Source organism: Oncorhynchus tshawytscha, linkage group LG05 (assembly GCF_018296145.1).
Source record: "Oncorhynchus tshawytscha isolate Ot180627B linkage group LG05, Otsh_v2.0, whole genome shotgun sequence".
Taxonomy (NCBI): Eukaryota; Metazoa; Chordata; class Actinopteri; order Salmoniformes; family Salmonidae; genus Oncorhynchus; species Oncorhynchus tshawytscha.
In genome coordinates, this window is record NC_056433.1 from 45195684 (window position 1) to 45214892 (window position 19209).

General features: G+C 42.8%; 1 protein-coding gene across 2 annotated transcripts; it reads left to right on the top strand.

Annotated features, from left to right (window-relative positions):
* The first annotated feature begins 1228 nt into the window (after window positions 1-1228).
* nexn (nexilin (F actin binding protein)) lies at window positions 1229-15503 on the top strand. 2 transcript variants are annotated; one of them, XM_024420955.2, is made up of 15 exons: window positions 1231-1453; window positions 3898-4414; window positions 4737-4928; window positions 5530-5614; window positions 5919-6067; window positions 7349-7546; window positions 9595-9771; window positions 10366-10554; window positions 10737-10928; window positions 11670-11717; window positions 12285-12482; window positions 13540-13761; window positions 13866-14057; window positions 14239-14602; window positions 14806-15503. In XM_024420955.2, the coding sequence occupies exons 2-15, from the start codon at window positions 3944-3946 to the stop codon at window positions 14817-14819; spliced, it is 2691 nt and encodes an 896-aa protein (XP_024276723.1). In that variant the 5' UTR covers window positions 1231-1453; window positions 3898-3943; the 3' UTR covers window positions 14820-15503. The 2 variants fall into 2 exon arrangements, with proteins under 2 accessions (XP_024276724.1, XP_024276723.1); XM_024420956.2 differs by lacking the exons at window positions 11670-11717; window positions 14806-15503 and having other exon boundaries at window positions 1229-1453; window positions 14239-14637.
* The last annotated feature ends 3706 nt before the right edge of the window (window positions 15504-19209 follow it).

Sequence of the window (19209 nt, forward strand, 5' to 3'; positions counted from 1 at the left end):
CAATTCCAGGGGAGGACCCCCCGGCTACTGTTCGTCCCTCCCAATATCTACACCACCATTTTTCCCTTGGTGAACACTACTTTCTCATCATACTTCAGAGGCATCAGCCTACTATGAGGAGTAGTGGGGTTAGTAATATCATACAGAATGGTATAGCCTTTGGACAAATGCTTGACCCTAAATGACTGATGCTGTATATGGAATATGTGGGTTATTATATGGCAAAGTAAGACTGTAAACCTGTTATTGTATGGCCCTTGAGACACTGATATGTAGCCTAGGCAGCTAGTCGTCATTGCACAGCACAGTGACAGTGATATTTGGGTTATTGCTGGGCTGCAGTGGGAAAACAAAGGCAACCTGCTTTCACTCATACCAGATAAGCCATCCTGCCTCTCAACACCAACAAGCAGATGGGTGCAGTGAAATGTGTTGTTTTCCAGGGTCAGACATAGTAGTATGGTAACCCTGGAGCAAATTAGGGATAAGTGACTTGCTCAAGCTTTTTTACTGTGTCAGCTCAGGTATTTGAACCAGCAACCTTTTGATTACTGGCCCAACACTCTAACCACCAGGGTACGTGCCACCGTCGACTCTGTCCCGAGCTGATTATGAATGTATTCCATATAAAAGTTAGGGATGAACAGTGGAACTTGGAATGCGTCCTGAGAAGTAGGCATACCCTATCATGAGTTTGAGCCGGTCTCTCACGTAAACACCATTTTTTATATTTGACATAGGCCTAATGATGAGTTCAGTATTGTGCAAGTTTCACACATGTTTATGTCTCAACCACAGGAGGTTGGTGGCACCTTAATTGGGGAGGACGGGCTCCTGGTAATGGCTGGAGTGGGATAGGTGGAATGGTATCAAATACAGCAAACTCATCAGTTGATACCATTCCATTCGCTCCGTTCTAGACATTATTATGAGCCGTCCTCCCCCCAGCAGCCTTTTTAAGACAATCTGTATGTTCTGGTGGAAAAGGGTCAATCATAGGACTAGTAGTAGCCAAATTGCTGAACGATAACATGCCAACAAAATAGTTTTTTAAATGTAGCCTTCCTTAACTCACGCAATGTCGTTATAACGGCAGGGAATATACCATTTGGCAAATACAAACACAGGCAGGGAGACTGGCTGAGAGAACTGCAGCTGTATCTGCATCAAGCGAACAGAAAGCACCATGAGTATTTGAGGCGACAGCTGAAGCTGGCGTTGGCGCGCGCGGAATGCGTTAGACGGCAAAAGTAGCGGTAGGCCTACTTTTATGGAAGCTGGTTACGGATATGTAACCTCACCCATTCGACTTTGAGTCGTCTGACAGTGAACAGGGCGCACACATCTCCGTGCTTTGACAAGTTGGGATTTGTCATCTTGCCATTACTTTTGATTTAATCCACTATTTGTACAGAACATTCCTATGATAAAGGAGGATATTACACTGAAACAGGTAAACGTTTTTTTTCCTGCAAGACTTTAGTTGAAGATAATGTGTGTATGTGGATGTTAAAATTCACCTGTTCGGGAGAGTTTCAAATTTGCCCCTCAATTGTTGATCTTTCAATTGAGATTTGTAATGTACATTTTTAAAAAGAATGCTAGGCAAACTATAATTTATTCATAAAAAAAGGTGAAATATTGAAAGTTATAATGTTTCAGTTAGGCCTAGTTGACTTTGCTTTGTCATTCAGCTGTTGGGTATAAAAAAAAATACACAAAAACATGTTTTGTTTCGCTGTAAAATAAAATATTCTGTTAGTTTGGTACTCTTACTTTTTAATGTCGGTCTAACATGACCAAACATAAAAGAAATCCAGATATGTTCTTTTAAAACACAGATGATTTTTTATTTGAACACACAGATTCTTCTAGCACATTGTCATGGTATTTAGTGGCAGCTGAGTATATCTGTTAGACCAAAATAGGACTTCACTTGCCAGGCCTAAATGTGTTGGTTAACTATGATATGGCAGTTCAAGTTATTCGAGGCAAATCCTTGCATGAAATGTGGGGTCAAGAAAAGTACTCATGGGTGTAACTGTAATTCAATAGACTGTAGATCATTTTTTTTACGGTAATAACTTTTTATTCCTCTTGCCAATATGTTATACTCTAAATTATTAAATATGAGGTCATGATTGATAGGCTACTTAAGTTTATATACCATATGGAAGTGCTTCAACAATACTATAAATGTGCCTGGAATTATATTTCTCTAATGTTATTTGTGTTTCAGCAAAGGCTTGACAACTTCTTTGTAGAGAAATGGTGACTTGGGATTTGTGTTTGGTCACTGCATCCCTATATTGCATCAATTGGATTAGTGTCCATTTGTGATATACAAAGAGACAATTTTGCGATAAAAAGGGTATCATTTTTTTTTTACATGAATTATCGCCTTCATTATGATGCCTGGTAATCACAGCTGGATTGAAGAGGGCAGTGTATTCTGATGACCAAATCCACAGCTGTAACAGATGTACTGATCCCAGTCTAATAGTGCATTGGTTGAGATACCATTTTTTTTTAGAAAGAAGCCTTGGGTTATTCATATATTGTTAGAATCCAGTTAATTACCTGTTACTCTCAGACTGGTAATCCATACCATCAACGTCACAGTAGCTGTCGTACTCACAGTAGTTGATGTGATATGTGCCAACACAGCTGTCTATCAGGTGTGTAATAGGAAATCGATCTGAACTTGAACTCAAAGTCAAATTTGCAACAGGTGGTCCTTTTGACAAAAAGTTGTGTGTGTCGTACTCTGTTAAGTAGGCCCATATAATCAACATTTGGCCAACATTGGGTACATTTAGGCCTACCTTTCAAGCATTCAATCCATCAATCAGTCAAATCAATGACATTGTATTTGTTGGCCTATCTTTTTAAAAATTCAAATCAAATTGTATTGGTCACATGCACATGTCTAGCTGTACTTTGCACTGCACTTTGTTCACCCCAAACCCCTGACTGTTTACGTCAGTATTATTGCCAAGTGAATTGATGAGAACATATTCAAAATGTATAGCCATGCCAGATGCCAAGCTTAGATTTCTAACACACGGATCAACAGTAACCTTTTTAGTGTCTGATGACTCTATGGCCCAAACATCTCTTGCTCATCCGATTGTCTGGGACTAAGTCTGTCCGTTTGGTCAAGGGTCTGTTGGGTGACATGTGGCTGCTAGCTCTATCCCACCGCATATCACTCGTCAGAAATAGCCATGATCACATGGCCTGGACACACAAGTGGGCTATACTTAGCGTTCTGACCCTGCACTGGGGAGGAGGAGGGGGAGGAGGAGGAGCAACACTTTCCTCCCCTAAACTGCAGCAGCCTTGAGGTGCCTGCCTCCCCAAACAGACACTCGCAAGACTTCAGATGCTCAGCAATGGTGTTTATTTATAATGTGATATTGTGTAGGCAGGGTATTAATTAATCAATCTAATGTATTTTATCGAGCCCTTTTACAGTAGTTGTCACAAAGTGCTTTACAGTGTAATATGTAGGGTAGTAAAACAATGACAGATGTTCAAAGTTACACACATTTTTGAAGTCCATATAGGCTAGTCATTTACCACACCGCATTTCAGAAAGGGCAATTTGTAATGTTTACCTGTAAAATGGTCGCCTATTCAATATAGTTCGTTCAGTCAGCTCAATCTGAAGTCCATCATTGGTAGATCTGTCAGGCCATTACATCTTTGATGATGGTTGAGATGAATGAGACTACATTTAGTTAGCATTTTTTGGTTGAGTAAGTTTGATATGGGAAAGAGGAGCTTAATAAAACTGTTAAAGCGATATGCACAGTAAATAATAAAGTGATTATGTGAAGATTAATTGTTTGCTATATGTACGATACCGTAATGTTACCTTTCTTTTTTTGACAGGTAACATTTGAAGAGGACCTTGTCAATTTGTCAGAGTGGCGCAGACATGACTGAGGTGGCACAGAATGTTGCGGATGTCGCATACGACATGACTGATGTGGCACACGGCCTGAACGATGTGGCACGCGACACGAGTGACGCGGCACCCGATACGAATGAGAACGCGCATGGCGACGTCGCGACCGAGTGGCACGGTCTCGGGGGACACAAAGAGGACGATGCCCCACCTGACAAGCATGACGAGGCACTTAGCGAGAATGAGGAAGAGGTTCACACCGAAGAGGACGAGGTTCACACAGAGCCTGAGGAGGACGAGGAAGATGAGGCACACGACATGAGTGAGGCGGAGCACAGGGAAAATGGCACGGCAAAGGACAAGCCGATGCAAAGGTCAAGATCGAGGAAGGACAAGAAGGATGAGGCACAAAATGGTGTGGCTCACGACATGGACAATGAAAAAGAGGAAGAAGAGAAAGACCAGTTACAGAACATATCTGAAGTGGCACTGAAACAAGAGGTGAGGCACGGCCATATCTGTGAGTTTATCCTGTTGGAGTTGACGTATTAGCTTACTGAATAGTAAGGTTTACTTCTGGACATGTTCAACATGAAATATAGTCGGTTGTCGAGACAATTACTGGTGTTACATCAGGGAGTGTGCCTGTAGATCTCTCATAAGGTGTCTGCAGCGTTCAACTGAATGGCACTATTCAAAACGTGTTTGAGTTCTGAGACTCTCAGCCCTATGGATCTCACTCCTATGAATCTTTCCCTTAGCACACTCCCAATCCTTTACAAAAGAATGTTACATTGACACGTGTATCTTCATCTTTCTCCAGAGACTCCTGCGCTTCAAAAAGCCAGTGGCCAGGAGCTACGTGCCCCAGATTGGTAAGGCTGACGTGAAGAACAAGTTTGAGGCCATGCAGAAGGCCAGGGAGGAGCGCAACAGTAGGAGGAGCCAGGAGGAGCACCAGAAGAGGAAGGAGCAGTATGTCAAGGAGAGGGAATACAACCGCAGGAAGCAACAGGTCGGAGGTCAAACAAGACAGAGATAACCCCAACTAACTGTGACCTGCATGGTATGGAGCACTAGCCTCAACAACCACAGTGTGGGTGTACTGGAGAACATCATCACATCATTTTGTGCAGAAAAATTACAAATTTTTCATTTAATTTAAGTACCTTATAATTGTGTTTGGGTTGTGCTTTTATCCATCTAGGGTGATTATTCTAAACATTTTTTTACTGATAATTACTGATAACATACTAAATCAACTGTGCATTTTATGCATGTTGTCCTTTATCACAAGCTGTATCACAGGTTGCAGCGTGGTAAAACAAACAGTGACCGATACGAGGGATTAACACATTGATACTCAGAAAGGGGGGAATGCCCTGTACTTTCGTAGTCAACTCTCTGAGACGGGATGCCTTCATGCTGATCTCCCCCCATGTCACAACCACATGATCCAATCAGAGGCCCCCCTGCAGGTCACATGCATGTGCAATTACACAGGATTAGGGGCTTGAGAACTTGCTGGGACCAGCATGGCTCCTGAGCGTGCAAAGCAGATGATCCCAGATAAACTGGTAACCTCTCAGCAAAGCTCTCCCTCTGATCCACCACAGATAAAAGAACTACTTGCCTCCAGTGATGAGGAGGAGGAGGTGAAGCCAGCCAAGGTAGAGAAATCCTACGTCCCCAAGATCACAGGTAGGAAATGGGGGTATTGTTGAGGGTGTAGAGGAGGGCAGGTGGGCTGTGGGAGAGGACTGAGGAAGAGGGCTCTGTTCTAATTCTCAGCTCAACCCATGGGGCAAATTCATTTGGCAACAAACTGAAAGGATACGGACTGAAACAGGGAGGGACTACCTGGACTCATCCAATAAGGAGCGCTCATTTTCAATTCCAGCTGCAAAACGTTTTAAAACGTTGCATGCCTAACGAACACGACCCTGTTGTTTGTGCTGTGGCCTCATCTTCACCATCATCTACGTGTGGGTTCTACACTCTACAGGTAGCGTGAAGGGGAAGTTTGCCGAGATGGAGAAGCAGAGACAGGAGGAGGAGAGGAAGAGGATGGAGGAGGAGAGGAAGAAGCGCGCCACCCAGGACATCATGGAGAAAGCGAAGATGCAGAAGGAGCTGGCCAAGAAAGCCGCAGAGGTAAACATGCGGGATTACTTCCAGGTATACTGTAGTGTAGCCTATAGGGGAAGTGGGACAGTGGGGCTGGATTGCTCAGTCGCTGCCTCTACTGAGGGACTGGCCTCCATCTATGTGTAATCAGTCAGGTAATCCTCAGCTGCTGCCCAGATGAGTTATTTTAAGTGCCATTTGAAAGGCTAACAGTTGGTGCAGGTTGGAGGGAAATCCTGCAGTGGAGTCCAGTGGGGCTGCATGCCACAGCAGCTCTGAGAACACACATTCAGGTCATATGCTATGAATTTTGGGTGTATCTGTCAAGTTGAACAAGTTTTTCCTCACTTGTCATCGCGTAGGGGCTTTAGTATCCTTAGAATGGATCACAAACTAAATTGCTGCTTTCGAAAGGCATTCAGCGCTAGTTGCAATGCTGTAGCTATAACCATGCCAAACTGGACCGAAGCCAGTTCTCCAAATTTATGTTGACCTAGATACGATAAGGTGGTAGATTTCAGTAAGTGACAACACACACTAGGAAGTACTAGGAAGCATTATGCCTAGTGCTTGTATTCAGTGCTCACTGTACACACGTTGTTGATCTTCGTTCTACTCCAGTGATCTATTTGTTTCTTGAACAAGGTGAAAGCTATATGGACTTCAATCTCCATTGTCTCCTTTCACTGCAACCTACTGCATGTACCTTGACTGTATAGTAGTGAGACAAAACTTGGGGAAGTCTTTATTGAGGGTGGGCGGTAGCTTTAACCTGAGCCAGTACTGACCGATTGAGCTATAAACAATTGGGCCACTGTGCTTACAAGTTCTGCTGCTGCTTGAGCCACATACACTGTCAGGTGTAGACAACATGTGACTGGCAACTGTTTCCCACACCACTGACTAAATTAGCCCCTCCTATTTTAGGGCTGACATTCACAGACTGACCCATTGAAAATGGTGGCCATTAGGCCGAAAGAATGTTCTCTTTTATGGGCTGTTAGCTTCTCTCTCTCTCTCTCTCTCTCTCTCTGTGTGTTTTGTTAGTGGGGATTTTTCTCTTTATTTTGTCATAACATAGGCAGGTATCAACTAGTAATTTCATAATGTATAACATAGCTTTAGTCCATTACTTGGTTAAACACAACCACTTTAGCACTTGTCAAGTTCACAAACCAGGAAATGGTTTGTGTTGCTGATGTTTTATGTGCTAAACCCCCTTTGGGAATCAATAAAGTACTGTCTTATCATATCTTATCTCATGTTGAATGTCATTTCCTTTTCTCACAATGGCTCCACTTATGTCAGGAGGGAGATGACAGCATCCTGGTCTGTGTGGTGCCATCGAAGCCGTCGCGACCTCCAGGCAGGATCAAGATGAACTTTGAGGACCTGGAAAAGAACCGTGAGGAAGAGCTGAAGAAGAGGACTGAGGAGGAGAAGAAGAAGCGCTACGACGAGAACAAGCAGTCCTTCCGCGAGGCCAAGCGGCGCTCGGTTGTACAGGTGAGCTGAGGAGGACCTTTCCAATAGGCTTTGGCAGCGTAACTGTTTTAGGAGGAAATCTTGGAAAATCAAATATTTCATGAAAGCCATTATATCAATGTGTCTGTGTCAATACTTCAATACAATACTTCGTGGGAATATGGTGGTCTAGGTGTAGATTGTTTATGTCAGCCCACAGGACAAAGAAAGAGCTTACGGTAAGTGTTTCAAGGAAAATCCTTAATGAAATCTATTCTGTCTGTGTCAATACCTTGTGGTAAAATGGGGGTCTAAGTGTAGATTATTTATATCAAAGCAGGATGAGGAGCAGCCCACAGAGAAGTAGTTTTGGTAGGACAAAGGAACAGCTTACAGTGGCGTGCGAAAGTATTCACCCCCTTGGCATTTTTCCTATTTTTATTGCCTTACAACCTGGTATTAAAATTGATTTTTGGGGGGTTTGTATTATTTGATTTACACAACATGCCTACCACTTTGAAGATACAAAATATATTTTATTGTGAAACAAACAAGAAATAACACAAAAAAACAGAAAAATTTAGCGTGCGTAACTTTTCATCCCCCCAAGGTCAATACTTTGTAGCGCCACCTTTTGCAGCAATTACAGGTGCAAGTCTCTTGGGGAATGTCTCTATAATCTTGGCACATCTAGCCACTGGGATTTTTGCCCATTATTCTCCAGCTCCTTCAAGTTGGATGGGTTCCGCTGGTGTACAGTAATCTTTAAGTCATACTACAGATTCTCAATTGGATTGAGGTCTGGGCTTTGACTAGGCCATTCCAAGACATTTAAATGTTTCCCCTTAAACCACTCAAGTGTTGCTGTAGCAGTATGCTTCGGGTCATTGTCCTGCTGGAAGGTGAACCTCCGTCCCAGTCTCAAATCTCTGGAAGACTGAAACAGGTTTCCCTCAAGAATTTCCCTGTATTTAGCACCATCCATCATTCCTTAAATTCTGACCAGTTTCCCAGTCCCTGCCGATGAAAAACATCCTCACAGCATGATGCTGCCACCACCATGCTTCACTGTGGGGATGGCGTTCTCGGGGTGATGAGAGATGTTGGGTTTGTGCCAGACATAGTGTTTTCCTTGATGGCCAAAAGCTCAATTTCAGTTTCATCTGACCAGAGTACCTTCTTCCATATGTTTGGGGAGTCTCCCACATGCCTTTTGGCGAACACCAAACGTGTTTTGTTATTTTCTTCTTTAAACAATGGCTCTTTCTGACCACTCTTCCGTAAATCCCAGCTCTGTGGAGTGTACGGCTTAAAATGGTCCTATGGACAGATACTCCAATCTCCGCTGTGGAGCTTTGCAGCTCCTTCAGGGTTATCTTTGGTCTCGTTGTTGCCTCTCTGATTATTGCCCTCCTTGCCTGGTCCATGAGTTTTGGAGGGGGGCCCTCTCTTGGCAGGTTTGTTGTGGTGCCATTATTTCAATTGTTTAATAGTGTATTTAATGGTGCTCCGTGGGATGTTCAAAGTTTCCAATATTTTTGATCTGTACTTCTCCACAACTTTGTTCCTGACCTGTTAGGAGAGCTCCTTGGTCTTCATTGTGCCGCTTGCTTGGTGGTGCCCCTTGCTTAGTGGTGTTGCAGACTCTGGGGCCTTACAGAACAGATGTATATATACACTGAGATCATGTGACAGATCACTTATATTGCACACAGGTGGACTTTATTCAACTAATTATGTGACTTCTGAAGGTAATTGGTTGCGCCAGATCTTATTTAGGGGCTTCATAGCAAAGGGGGTGAATACATATGCACGCACCACTTTTCTGTTTGTAATTTTTTTCATTTCACTTCACCAATTTAGACTATTTTGTGCATGTCCATTAAATGGAATCCAAATAAAAATCCATTTAAGTTACAGGTTGTAATGCAACAAAATAGGAAAAACGCCAAGGGAGATGTATACTTTTGCAAGGCACTGTAGGTGTTTATAGGAAACTAGGAAAATCTCATCTTTCATGACAGCCATTCTGTGTCACTACTTCATGTGGATATGGTGGTCTCTAAGGTAGACTGTCTTGGTCAACGCAGGATGAGGATGAGGAGCAACCCACGGAGAAGGAACAGGTGACTCCTGGGAAGCTGAAGATGACGTTTGAGGAGGCGGAGAAGGAGAGGCAGGAAAGGCTGAGGAAGCAGGCTGAGAGGGAAGCTAAACGACGTCTGCAAGAGGAGAAGAAAGCCTTCGAAGTGGCCAAGCTGGAAATGGTGACAGATCTTATAAAACACTATTAGCTCATTCCTTATTAGCATATTACGTGGCCTGTAATGGCCTGTACTTTCCTTGTGATAGCTGAGATATTTCCGACTTGCTAGATACTGTAAACCTTGGGGGTAAATTATCAGCGTGGCCATTCTGTACCAACCCTGCATATCCCCTTCATACATCCTGCAGATCTTTTCTCTTGTGCTTTTGAAGTGTCAAGTTGACTTGTGGCATCTTTAGGTCTTGATGAGACTTTTAAAGAAGCAATCTCAATCTGTCAGAGCTTGCATGTTGGTGTGTATAATGTAGTTATAAAGGTGAACATAATCTCGTAAACATGGGATGAGGCCTAAAACGATCCATCTTTTCTGAACAAGAAAACCCCCCGGGAAAAAAACCCTGTATTAAACAGTCAATGCATTCTTAACAGTAGCATTTACTTAGCACTACGTACAATCAAGCTTCGATAAGGTGCTTTGAGGCTCTTCCCGGATTGAACCTGCGCTGTTGTTGTTGTTAGCGCTGCGTTCTAACCAACTGAGCTATACTTCCCAGCCTTGTGCCTTGTGAAATTTTGGAAGTTGATGTGTTTGCAGGGCGACGATGAGGAGGACTCACAAGGAGCTCAGGGCGAGAGAGAGGTGATCCAGCCTGGTAAACTAAGGCTGAGCTTCGAGGAGCTTGAGAAACAGAGGGTAGAGAATGAGCGCAAGGCAGCAGAGGCAGAGTACAAGAGACGAATGGAAGAGGAGAGGAGGGCTTTCGCCGAGGCCAGGAAAAGCATGGTCAGTGAGAGTAATATAATGGTCACTACACCTGGTCCCCAGATCTGTTTGTGCTGTCTTGCCATCTCCTATGGTCATTGCCATGTCATAGGAGATGGTTTAGAGTTCCTTTTTCATACTGATCCCACCCAGAGATGTCAGACACTAGTTTGAGCTCTTTCGTTGTTGTCCTCCTTCTCCAGATAGTGGATGATGACGATGAGGTGTTCCTGGCCATGCTGAACCTGGAGGGCAGCAAGCCAGGGAAGCTGTGCATCAGCTTCGAGGACAAGGAGCGTCAGAGGAGAGAGGCGGAGGAGAAGAAAGCAGAGGAGGAGGCCAAGAGGAGGCTGGAGGAGGAGAAGAGGCTCTTTGCAGAGGCCCGCAAGAATATGGTAGGACTGGGTAACATACCCATAAAGATCCTACAATTCACTAGTGGAATTTGGTATCTTAGCATCATGATAAAAAAATCTGCCATCTTGCCAGGAAAAAAAATTGATTTTAGAAACATTTGTGAATCATAGGATCTCTATGAACACACCTCTGCAGGCAGCACCAGCATGTTGCTTATGAAGCCCTGCGCTAACATGTAGGTTATAGTAGGCTACATTCAGAAGGAGCATGTGAAAAGATTAAAATTATTTTGATGAATAATTTATTCCTGTTTTTTCATCATGATTAGAGCCACAGTGAGTTACTTTTTGTAACTTGTTTTGCGTGTGTATGTCACAGATGAATACCTTCAGTTTCTCACGCTGTGCGCTATTTTGAACTCGGCTTGATCCAGATGTGTCATCTGAGCTCATATCCAATGTAATGCTCACACTTTAAACAAACTGCAAATGACATTTGCTTATAAATTATTTGTGTAGGCCTTACGAAGGCCTTATTATGACTCCATAGTTCTTATAGTTCATTTAAAGTTATAGTCTGTTTAAAGTGGGACCAATGTTGCTATAATCTACTGAAAACTAACTCCAATATTAACATTTGAGGAAGTCTATATTTAATATAAGAACTCAATCTCTAATTGGTCTATAATTGGACATGGATTAATCCTACATGATGATGTAACGTTACTGAAACACTACACTTGCAATTGCTGTTCCTACTTTCAAATTATCTTCTTAAAGAGCCCCCTGGATCGGGAAAAATCTAAGACTTCATATCAAGATGGAGAAGTAAGATATTTTCACTTTCAAATGACAATTGTACTTGTACACTGACTAAGAAGAAATAACACAGTGTTTCCCATGAACTGCTAATACTGTAAGTTCTTATTGTAAGTCAAAGGTCATATGCATGGATGTGAATGGTCTGTATGAATGGGATATTCAGTAGGCATACTAACACTGCTGGCTTCCTTTAAAAGTGGCTCCCCATCAGTGTGTAATAGTGTGTCCTGGTTACTTGGACTGATTCTACAATGATGTTGAAAGACTTACTAGAACGAGATTAAAAATCTTCATCTCATTCTAGGGCTTTTTACAGTATCTGGTGAGAAGATCAATGTGATTTGGTTCTCTTAGCTTTGCTGTTCAATGTGACTATGTTGCTTAGCTTTGCTTTTCATTGGGTGCTTCACTGTTTGTGAATCATTCTGGGAGGGTTAAACCGGTGGATTAAATTGCTATTGGAAGCTGATATGATGATTGATTTGTGATTAAAGATTATTTGTGCTGTTTGATTCTGATTGGTTTATAGTGAAATGTCAAATGACACCATGCTCTGTGTTTGTATTCCGCCAGGTGCTAGACGAGGAAGAGGAAGGGATGTTCAAGAGCGAGTCCCAGGAAGCATTGCACCCTGGGAAACTAGAGATGAACTTCGAGGAGCTGCTGAAGCAGAAGGAGGAAGCCGATAGGAAGCGCAAGGTGGAGGCGCGCAAAAAGAAAATGGAGCAGGAGAAACTGGAGTTTGAGCAGCTCAGACAAGAGATGGGAGAGGTCAGTCATCAACATGGTATCAGTCTCACAATGCTGTTAACTAAAACCCACATGGGAAGTCTCATGGATATTGGCATGGAACTTCCAACTGATGACAAGACGAGGAGACTGTATTTATCAAGCGTCTCGGAGTAGGAGTGCTGATTTATGATCAGTTTTGCCTTTTAGATCACAATCCCAAGATTACATGGACAGGTGGGACCTGATCCTAGATCAGCCCTCCTACTATGAGACGCTTGATACATACGACTCCAGTTTAAACCATGAGACCTACAGTGAGCTCCAAAAGTATTGAGACAGTGGCAATTGTTTTGTTGTTTTGGCTCTGTACTCCAGCACTTTGGATTTGAAATGATACAATCAGGTTAAAGTGCAGACTGTTTCATTTGAGGGTATTCTTATCCATACCGGGTGAACTGTTTAGAAAGTACAGCACTTTTTGTACGCAGTCCCAATTTTAGGGACCAAAACTATTTGGACAAATTCACTTATATGTGTATTAAAGTAGTCAAAAGTTGAGTATTTGGTGCCATATTCCTAGCAGCAATGATTACCACAAGCTTTTGAAGTGTTTAGAAACATATTCTATTCTTATTAACAATAAAAGTTTAATAAATTCCAAAATTACACAATACATTATTGACCATTTCAATTGGGCAGAAAATAATCTGAAATACAACCTAAACAAAACAGCAAATGAATCCAACAAGTTCGTAGAGTCAAAGCTTAATGTCATCATTGTGCGCTAGGAATATGGGACCAAGTACTAAAGTTTTGACTACTTTAATACACATATTTGCTGTATGTAAAACATTTTTTTTAAAGTGCTGTAATTTGTAAATGGTTCAACCGATACGGATGAAAAATACCCTCAAATTAAAGACAGTCTGCACTAACCTCGTAGTCAATTGTACCATTTCAAATCCAAAGTGCTGGACTACAGAGCCAATACAACAACAAAAAGATGTCACTGTCCCAATACTTTTGGAGATCACTGTATGCTTCGATTGTGATCGTATCCTCATCACTCATCAGTTCAATGTGCTTCTTTCCAAAGGATGAAGTGAATGAGAGCTCTGATACAGTGAGTAAGGAGTATGAGGAGCTGAAGAAACTCAAGAGGACCGGCTCCATCCAGGCCAAGAACCTCAAGTCCAAGTTTGAGAAGATCAAGCAGTTGAAAGACGAGGAGATCCAGAAAACGATTGAGGACGTGAGAGCAAAGAGAAAGGCCGTAGACGAGGAAATCAAAGAGAGGGAAGAAGAGCGGGTCCAGGAGGTATATATTTGAGCATGGTCCTTCAGAATCGCTTAGGAACGCCAACGTGTTGGTCTGTATCATGTTCTTCTGAAATCACTTACTGTGAGGGCTGTTTTTTTCAGGAGGATGATGAAGGCAAAAAGGACACAGAGAAGGGGGCTGAGGAGGCTCCGTTCAGACAGAAGGTGGACATGCGCGCACGGTTCGAACAAATGGCCAAAGCCAGAGAGGGGGAGGAGAGGAAAAGGGTGGAGGAACAGAAGCTGCAGAGGATGCAGTTCGAGCAGCAAGAGATTGACGCCGCTCTCCAAAAAGTAAATCCCTCTTTCATCGGGTTCAATCATCGGGTTTCTCGTTGTTAAACTGTGGGCATCCTTGACACGCATGACATTCTAAAAACGCATGACAGCTCAGTTCAGCCCGAAGTGGTAATGTGAGAGGGGGGAGTTGTTCCACAAATCTAAAATGTGATATCACGTGTCATGTCTTTGGCAGAAAAGGGAAGATGAGGAGGAGGAAGAGGGAAGCATCATCAATGGCTCGGCAGCCTATGAGGATGAGGAGGACCACGCCAGGTCGGGGGCTCCGTGGTTTAAGAAGCCCCTGAAGAACCAATCGGTGGTGGATGCCGAGCCAGTGCGGTTCACGGTGAAGATCACCGGGGAGCCCAAGCCGGAGGTGACCTGGTGGTTTGAGGGGAATATGCTCCAGGACTGTGAGGACTATCAGTACATAGAGAGGGGGGAGACATTCTGCCTCTACCTACCAGAGACCTTCCCAGAGGACGAGGGAGAGTACATGTGCAAAGCTGTCAACAGCAGAGGCACTGCTGCCAGCACCTGTATCCTAACGATAGAAAGTAAGCAATCGTCCGTCTGACTGCCACTGCATGCCTGCATGATACCACTTCCTGTTTTAGTTTTCTGATCTTCCTATGATTGGATGGGATCGCATGCTCCCCTTTCTATGATTGGATGGGATCGCATGTTCCTCTTCCTCATTGGCTTGGTTCAGCTGGTTCATCTATGGGTAACACCTCCCTTTTCTGTTTCTCTCTTCCAGCTGAGGACTACTGATGCTTTCCTTTTTCTGGAACTTTCCCTGTCTCTCTCACTCTTTTTGTATAACGTAATATCTCATGTTAGAGCCAAAAAGAGGAGGAAACAGCATTATGCTAGCCATTCCTTCTAGGGATACACACAAAATGAAAAGTGCAAGATCATGTTGTTTACGTATTGCTCATCATTCATCCCTTTCATTATTATGTTTAGGATGAAATCTGTGCCAAATCACATATTGGTCCCATGAGTGATTGCTGCCATGAATGACGTTCAGATTGATTTTGTGATCATATCATAGATGACAACGCCTGTGCATCTGAGAAAATGTCCCTTCAAAGGTCAAATTTCATAAAGTTTCACTTGAGAATATGGTGCAACCCAATTTAAAGCCTTTTGATTTCCCTGTGAAATAGATACAGCAGTATGCACAATCTATCTGAAACATTGGTTACTAATAAAAAGATCTATTTAGGATTTTTGTTTCTTTTCTTTTTTAATATTTTGTTAATCTAAAAGGTACACAAAGATTTTTCATATCCCAAAAGTTTTTTTCTTCATGTTGAGCTAAAATACAACTCTACATGATATATGCATTATATAGTTGTATGGTTTGAAATATAATGACACAATTGGTTTTATGCTAGCCTAAATATTTGTGATACGTTTATTTAAAGTTTTAATAAAATTTGCTAAATACCAGTCTCTGTGCAACTGTTGTATCATTTATTTTAACATGAATTACAGTAATGTAAATGCATGGATGGAGGGATGGATGGAGGGAGGGAGGGAGGGAGGGAGGGATGGAGAGGAGGGTTTCTACTTATTCCATTCGATTCTATTCTATTCTAGGGCATTTGTAGTTTATTACAATGTTGTAAGACATATACTATTTTCAGTTGCACCTTTATCAATGTGCATAGATTTTGATGTACATTGATCAAAAGCTACGTAAGTATGATATATATATATATGAAAAATATACACTACCGTTCAAAAGTTTGGGGTCAATTAGAAATGTCCTTGTTTTTGAAACAATAGTTTGAGAAAGAGATGCCTCACAAGTCCTCTACTAGCAGCTTCATTTAAATAGTACCAGCAAAACACCCGTCTCAACGTCAAGGTGAGGCGACGTCAGGCGACTCCGGGATGCTGGCTTTCTAAGCAGACTTCCTCTGTCCAGTGTCTGTATTCTTTTGCCCATCTTAATCTTTTATTTTTAATGGCCAGTCTGAGATATGGCTTTTTCTTTGCAACTCTGCCTAGAAGGCTAGCATCCCAGAGTCGTCGCTTCACTGCTGACGTTGAGACTGGTGTTTTGCGGGTACTATTTAACAAATCTGCCAGTTGAGGACTTGTGAGGTTTCTGTTTCTCAAACTAGACACCGGGTCCTCCCACTCCTCTTTCTATTCAGGTTAGGGCCAGTTTGCGCTGTTCTGTGAAGGGAGTAGTACACAGCGTTGTACGAGATCTTCAGTTTCTTGTCAATTTCTAGCATGGAATAGCCTTCATTTCTCAGAACAAGAATAGACTGACAAGTTTCAGAAGAAATGTATTTGTTTCTGGCCATTTTGAGCCTGTAATCGCACCCACAAATGCTAATGCTCCAGATACCCAACTAGTCTAAAGAAAGCCAGTTGTATTGCTTCTTTAATCAGCACAACCGTTTTCAGCTGTGCTAACATAAGGGTTTTCAAAAGGGTTTTCTAATGATCAATTAGCCTTTTAAAATGATAGACTTGGATTAGCTAACACAACGTACCATTGGAACACAGGAGTGATGGTTGCTGATAATGGGCCTATGTAGATATTCCATTAAAAATCAGCCGTTTCCAGCTACAATCGTCATTTACAACATTAACACTGCACACTGTATTTCTGATTAATTTTATGTTATTTTAATGGACAAAAAATGTGATTTTCTTTCAAAAACAAGGACATTTCTAAGTGACAAACTTTTGAACGGTAGTGTACAGTATATATATTGTACAATCAATGTGTGCAAAGCTCTTAGAGATGTAGCCAGAAAGACTGCTGTAATTCTAACTTGTATTGACTGAGGGTTGTGGAGACTTATGTAAATGAGATATTTCTGTATTCCATTTTCAAATCAAATGTTATTTGTCACATACATATGGTTAGCAGATGTTAATGCGAGTGTAGCGAGATTCTTTTGCTTCTATTTTCGACAGTGCAGTAGTATCCTACAGTAACAGTAACGATTCCCCAACAACAACCTACTACACACAAATCTAAAGGGGTGAATGAGAATATGTACATATAAGTATATGGATGAGCGATGGCCGAGCGGCATAGGCAAGGTGCAATATATGGTATAAAATACAGTATATACATGTGGTATGAGTAATGTAAGATATGGAAACATTTTTCAAGTGCATTGTATAAAGTGACTTGTGATCCATTTATTAAAGTGGCCAGTGATTGGGTCTCAATGTAGGCAGCAGCCTCTCTGTGTTAGTGATTGCTGTTTAGCAGTCTGATGGCCTTGAGATAGAAGCTGTTTTTCAGTCTCTCGGTCCCAGCTTTGATGCACCTGTACTGATCTCGGCTTCTGGATGGTAGCGGTGTGACCAGGCAGTGGCTCAGGTGGTTGATGTCCTTGATGATCTTTTTGGCCTTCCTGTGACATCGGGTGCTGTAGGTTTCATGGAGGGCAGGTAGTTTGCCCCCGGTGATGCATTGTGCAGTCCGCACCACCCTCTGGAGAGCCTTGCGGTTGAGGGCGGCACAGTTGCCGTACCAGGCTGTGATACAGCCCGACAGGATGCTCTCGATTGTGCATATGTAAAAGTTTGTCAGGATTTTGGGTGACAAGTCAAATTTCTTCAGCCTCCTGAGGTTGAAGAGGAGCTGTTACACCTTCTTTACCACACTGTCTGTGTAGGTGGACCATTTCAGTTTGTCTGTGATGAGTACGCCTAGGAAATTAAAACTTTCCACCTTCTCCACTGCTGTTCCTTCGATGTGGATAGGGGGGTGCTCCCTCTGCTGTTCCTGAAGTCCACTATCTTCTTTGTTTTGTTGACGTTGAGTGAGAGGTTGTTTTCCTGACACCACACTCCGAGGGCCCTCACCTCCTCCCTATAGGCTGTGTCGTCGTTGTTGGTAATCAAGTCCACTACTGTTGTGTCATCTGAAAACTTGATGATTGAGTTGGAGGCGTGCATAGCCACGCAGTCGTGGGTGAACAGGGAGTACAGGAGGGGGCTGAGCATGCACCCTTGTGGGGCTCCAGTGTTGAGGGTCAGCGAAGTGGAGATGTTGGTTCCGACCTTCACCAACTGGGGGCGGCCTGTCAGAAAGCCCAGGACCCAATTGCACAGGGCAGGGTTGAGACCCAGGGCCTCCAGCTTGATAATGAGCTTAGAGCGTACTATGGTGTTGAATGCTGTGCTGTAGTCAATGAACAGCATTCTTACATTTATATATTTATTTTATTTCACCTTTATTTAACCAGGTATGCCAGTTGAGAACAAGTTCTCATTTACAACTGCGACCTGGCCAAGATAAAGCAAAGCAGTCCGACACACACAACACAGAGTTACACATGGGATAAACAAACGTACAATCAATAACACAATGGAAAGATGTGGGCTATTTACAGATGTACGCCACTGGATGTTTTTGTGCTGGTCAAGGGCAGTCAAGTCTGGAGTGAACCTAGGGCTATATCTGTTCTTAGTTCTACATTTTTTGAATGGGGCATGCTTATTTAAGATGTTGAGGAAAGCACTTTTAATGAATAACCAGGCATCCTCTACTGACGGAATGAGGTCCTTCCAGGATACCTGGGCAAGGTAGATTAGAAAGGCCTGCTCATTGAAGTGTTTTATGGAGCGTTTGACAGTGATGAGGGGTGGTCGTTTGACCGCAGACCCATTACGGATGCAGGCAATGAGGCAGTGATCGCTGAGATCCTGGTTGAAGACATCAGAGGTGTATTTAGAGGGCAGGTTGGTCAGGAATATCTATGAGGGTGCCCGTGTTTTTGGATTTAGGGTTGTACCTGGTAGGTTTCTTGATAATTTGTGTGAGATTGAGGGCATCTATCTTAGATTGTAGGACGGCCGGGGTGTTAAGCATATCCCAGTTTAGGTCACCTAACAGTACAAACTCTAAAGATAAATGGGGGGCAATTACTTCACATATGGTGTCCAGGGCACAGCTGGGGGCTGAGGGGGATCTATAACAAGTGGCAACAGTGAGAGACTTATTTCTGGAAAGGTGGATTTTTAAAAGTAGAAGCTTGAACTGTTTGGGCACAGACATGGATTGCATTACAGAACTGTGCAACTCTGCAACTCTCTGCAGTAGATTGCAACTCCACCCCCTTTGGCAGTTCTATCTTGGTGGAAAATGTTGTAGTTGGGGATGGAAATTTCTGAA

Coding starts and splice junctions, on each gene's coding strand:
- nexn (XM_024420955.2), top strand. CDS start 3,944: ATGACTGAGGTGGCACAGAATGTTGCGGATGTCGCATACGACATGACT. Junction 7,547..9,594: donor AGCGGCGCTCGGTTGTACAG/GTGAGCTGAGGA, acceptor TGGTCAACGCAG/GATGAGGATGAGGAGCAACC. Junction 11,718..12,284: donor CTTCATATCAAGATGGAGAA/GTAAGATATTTT, acceptor GTATTCCGCCAG/GTGCTAGACGAGGAAGAGGA.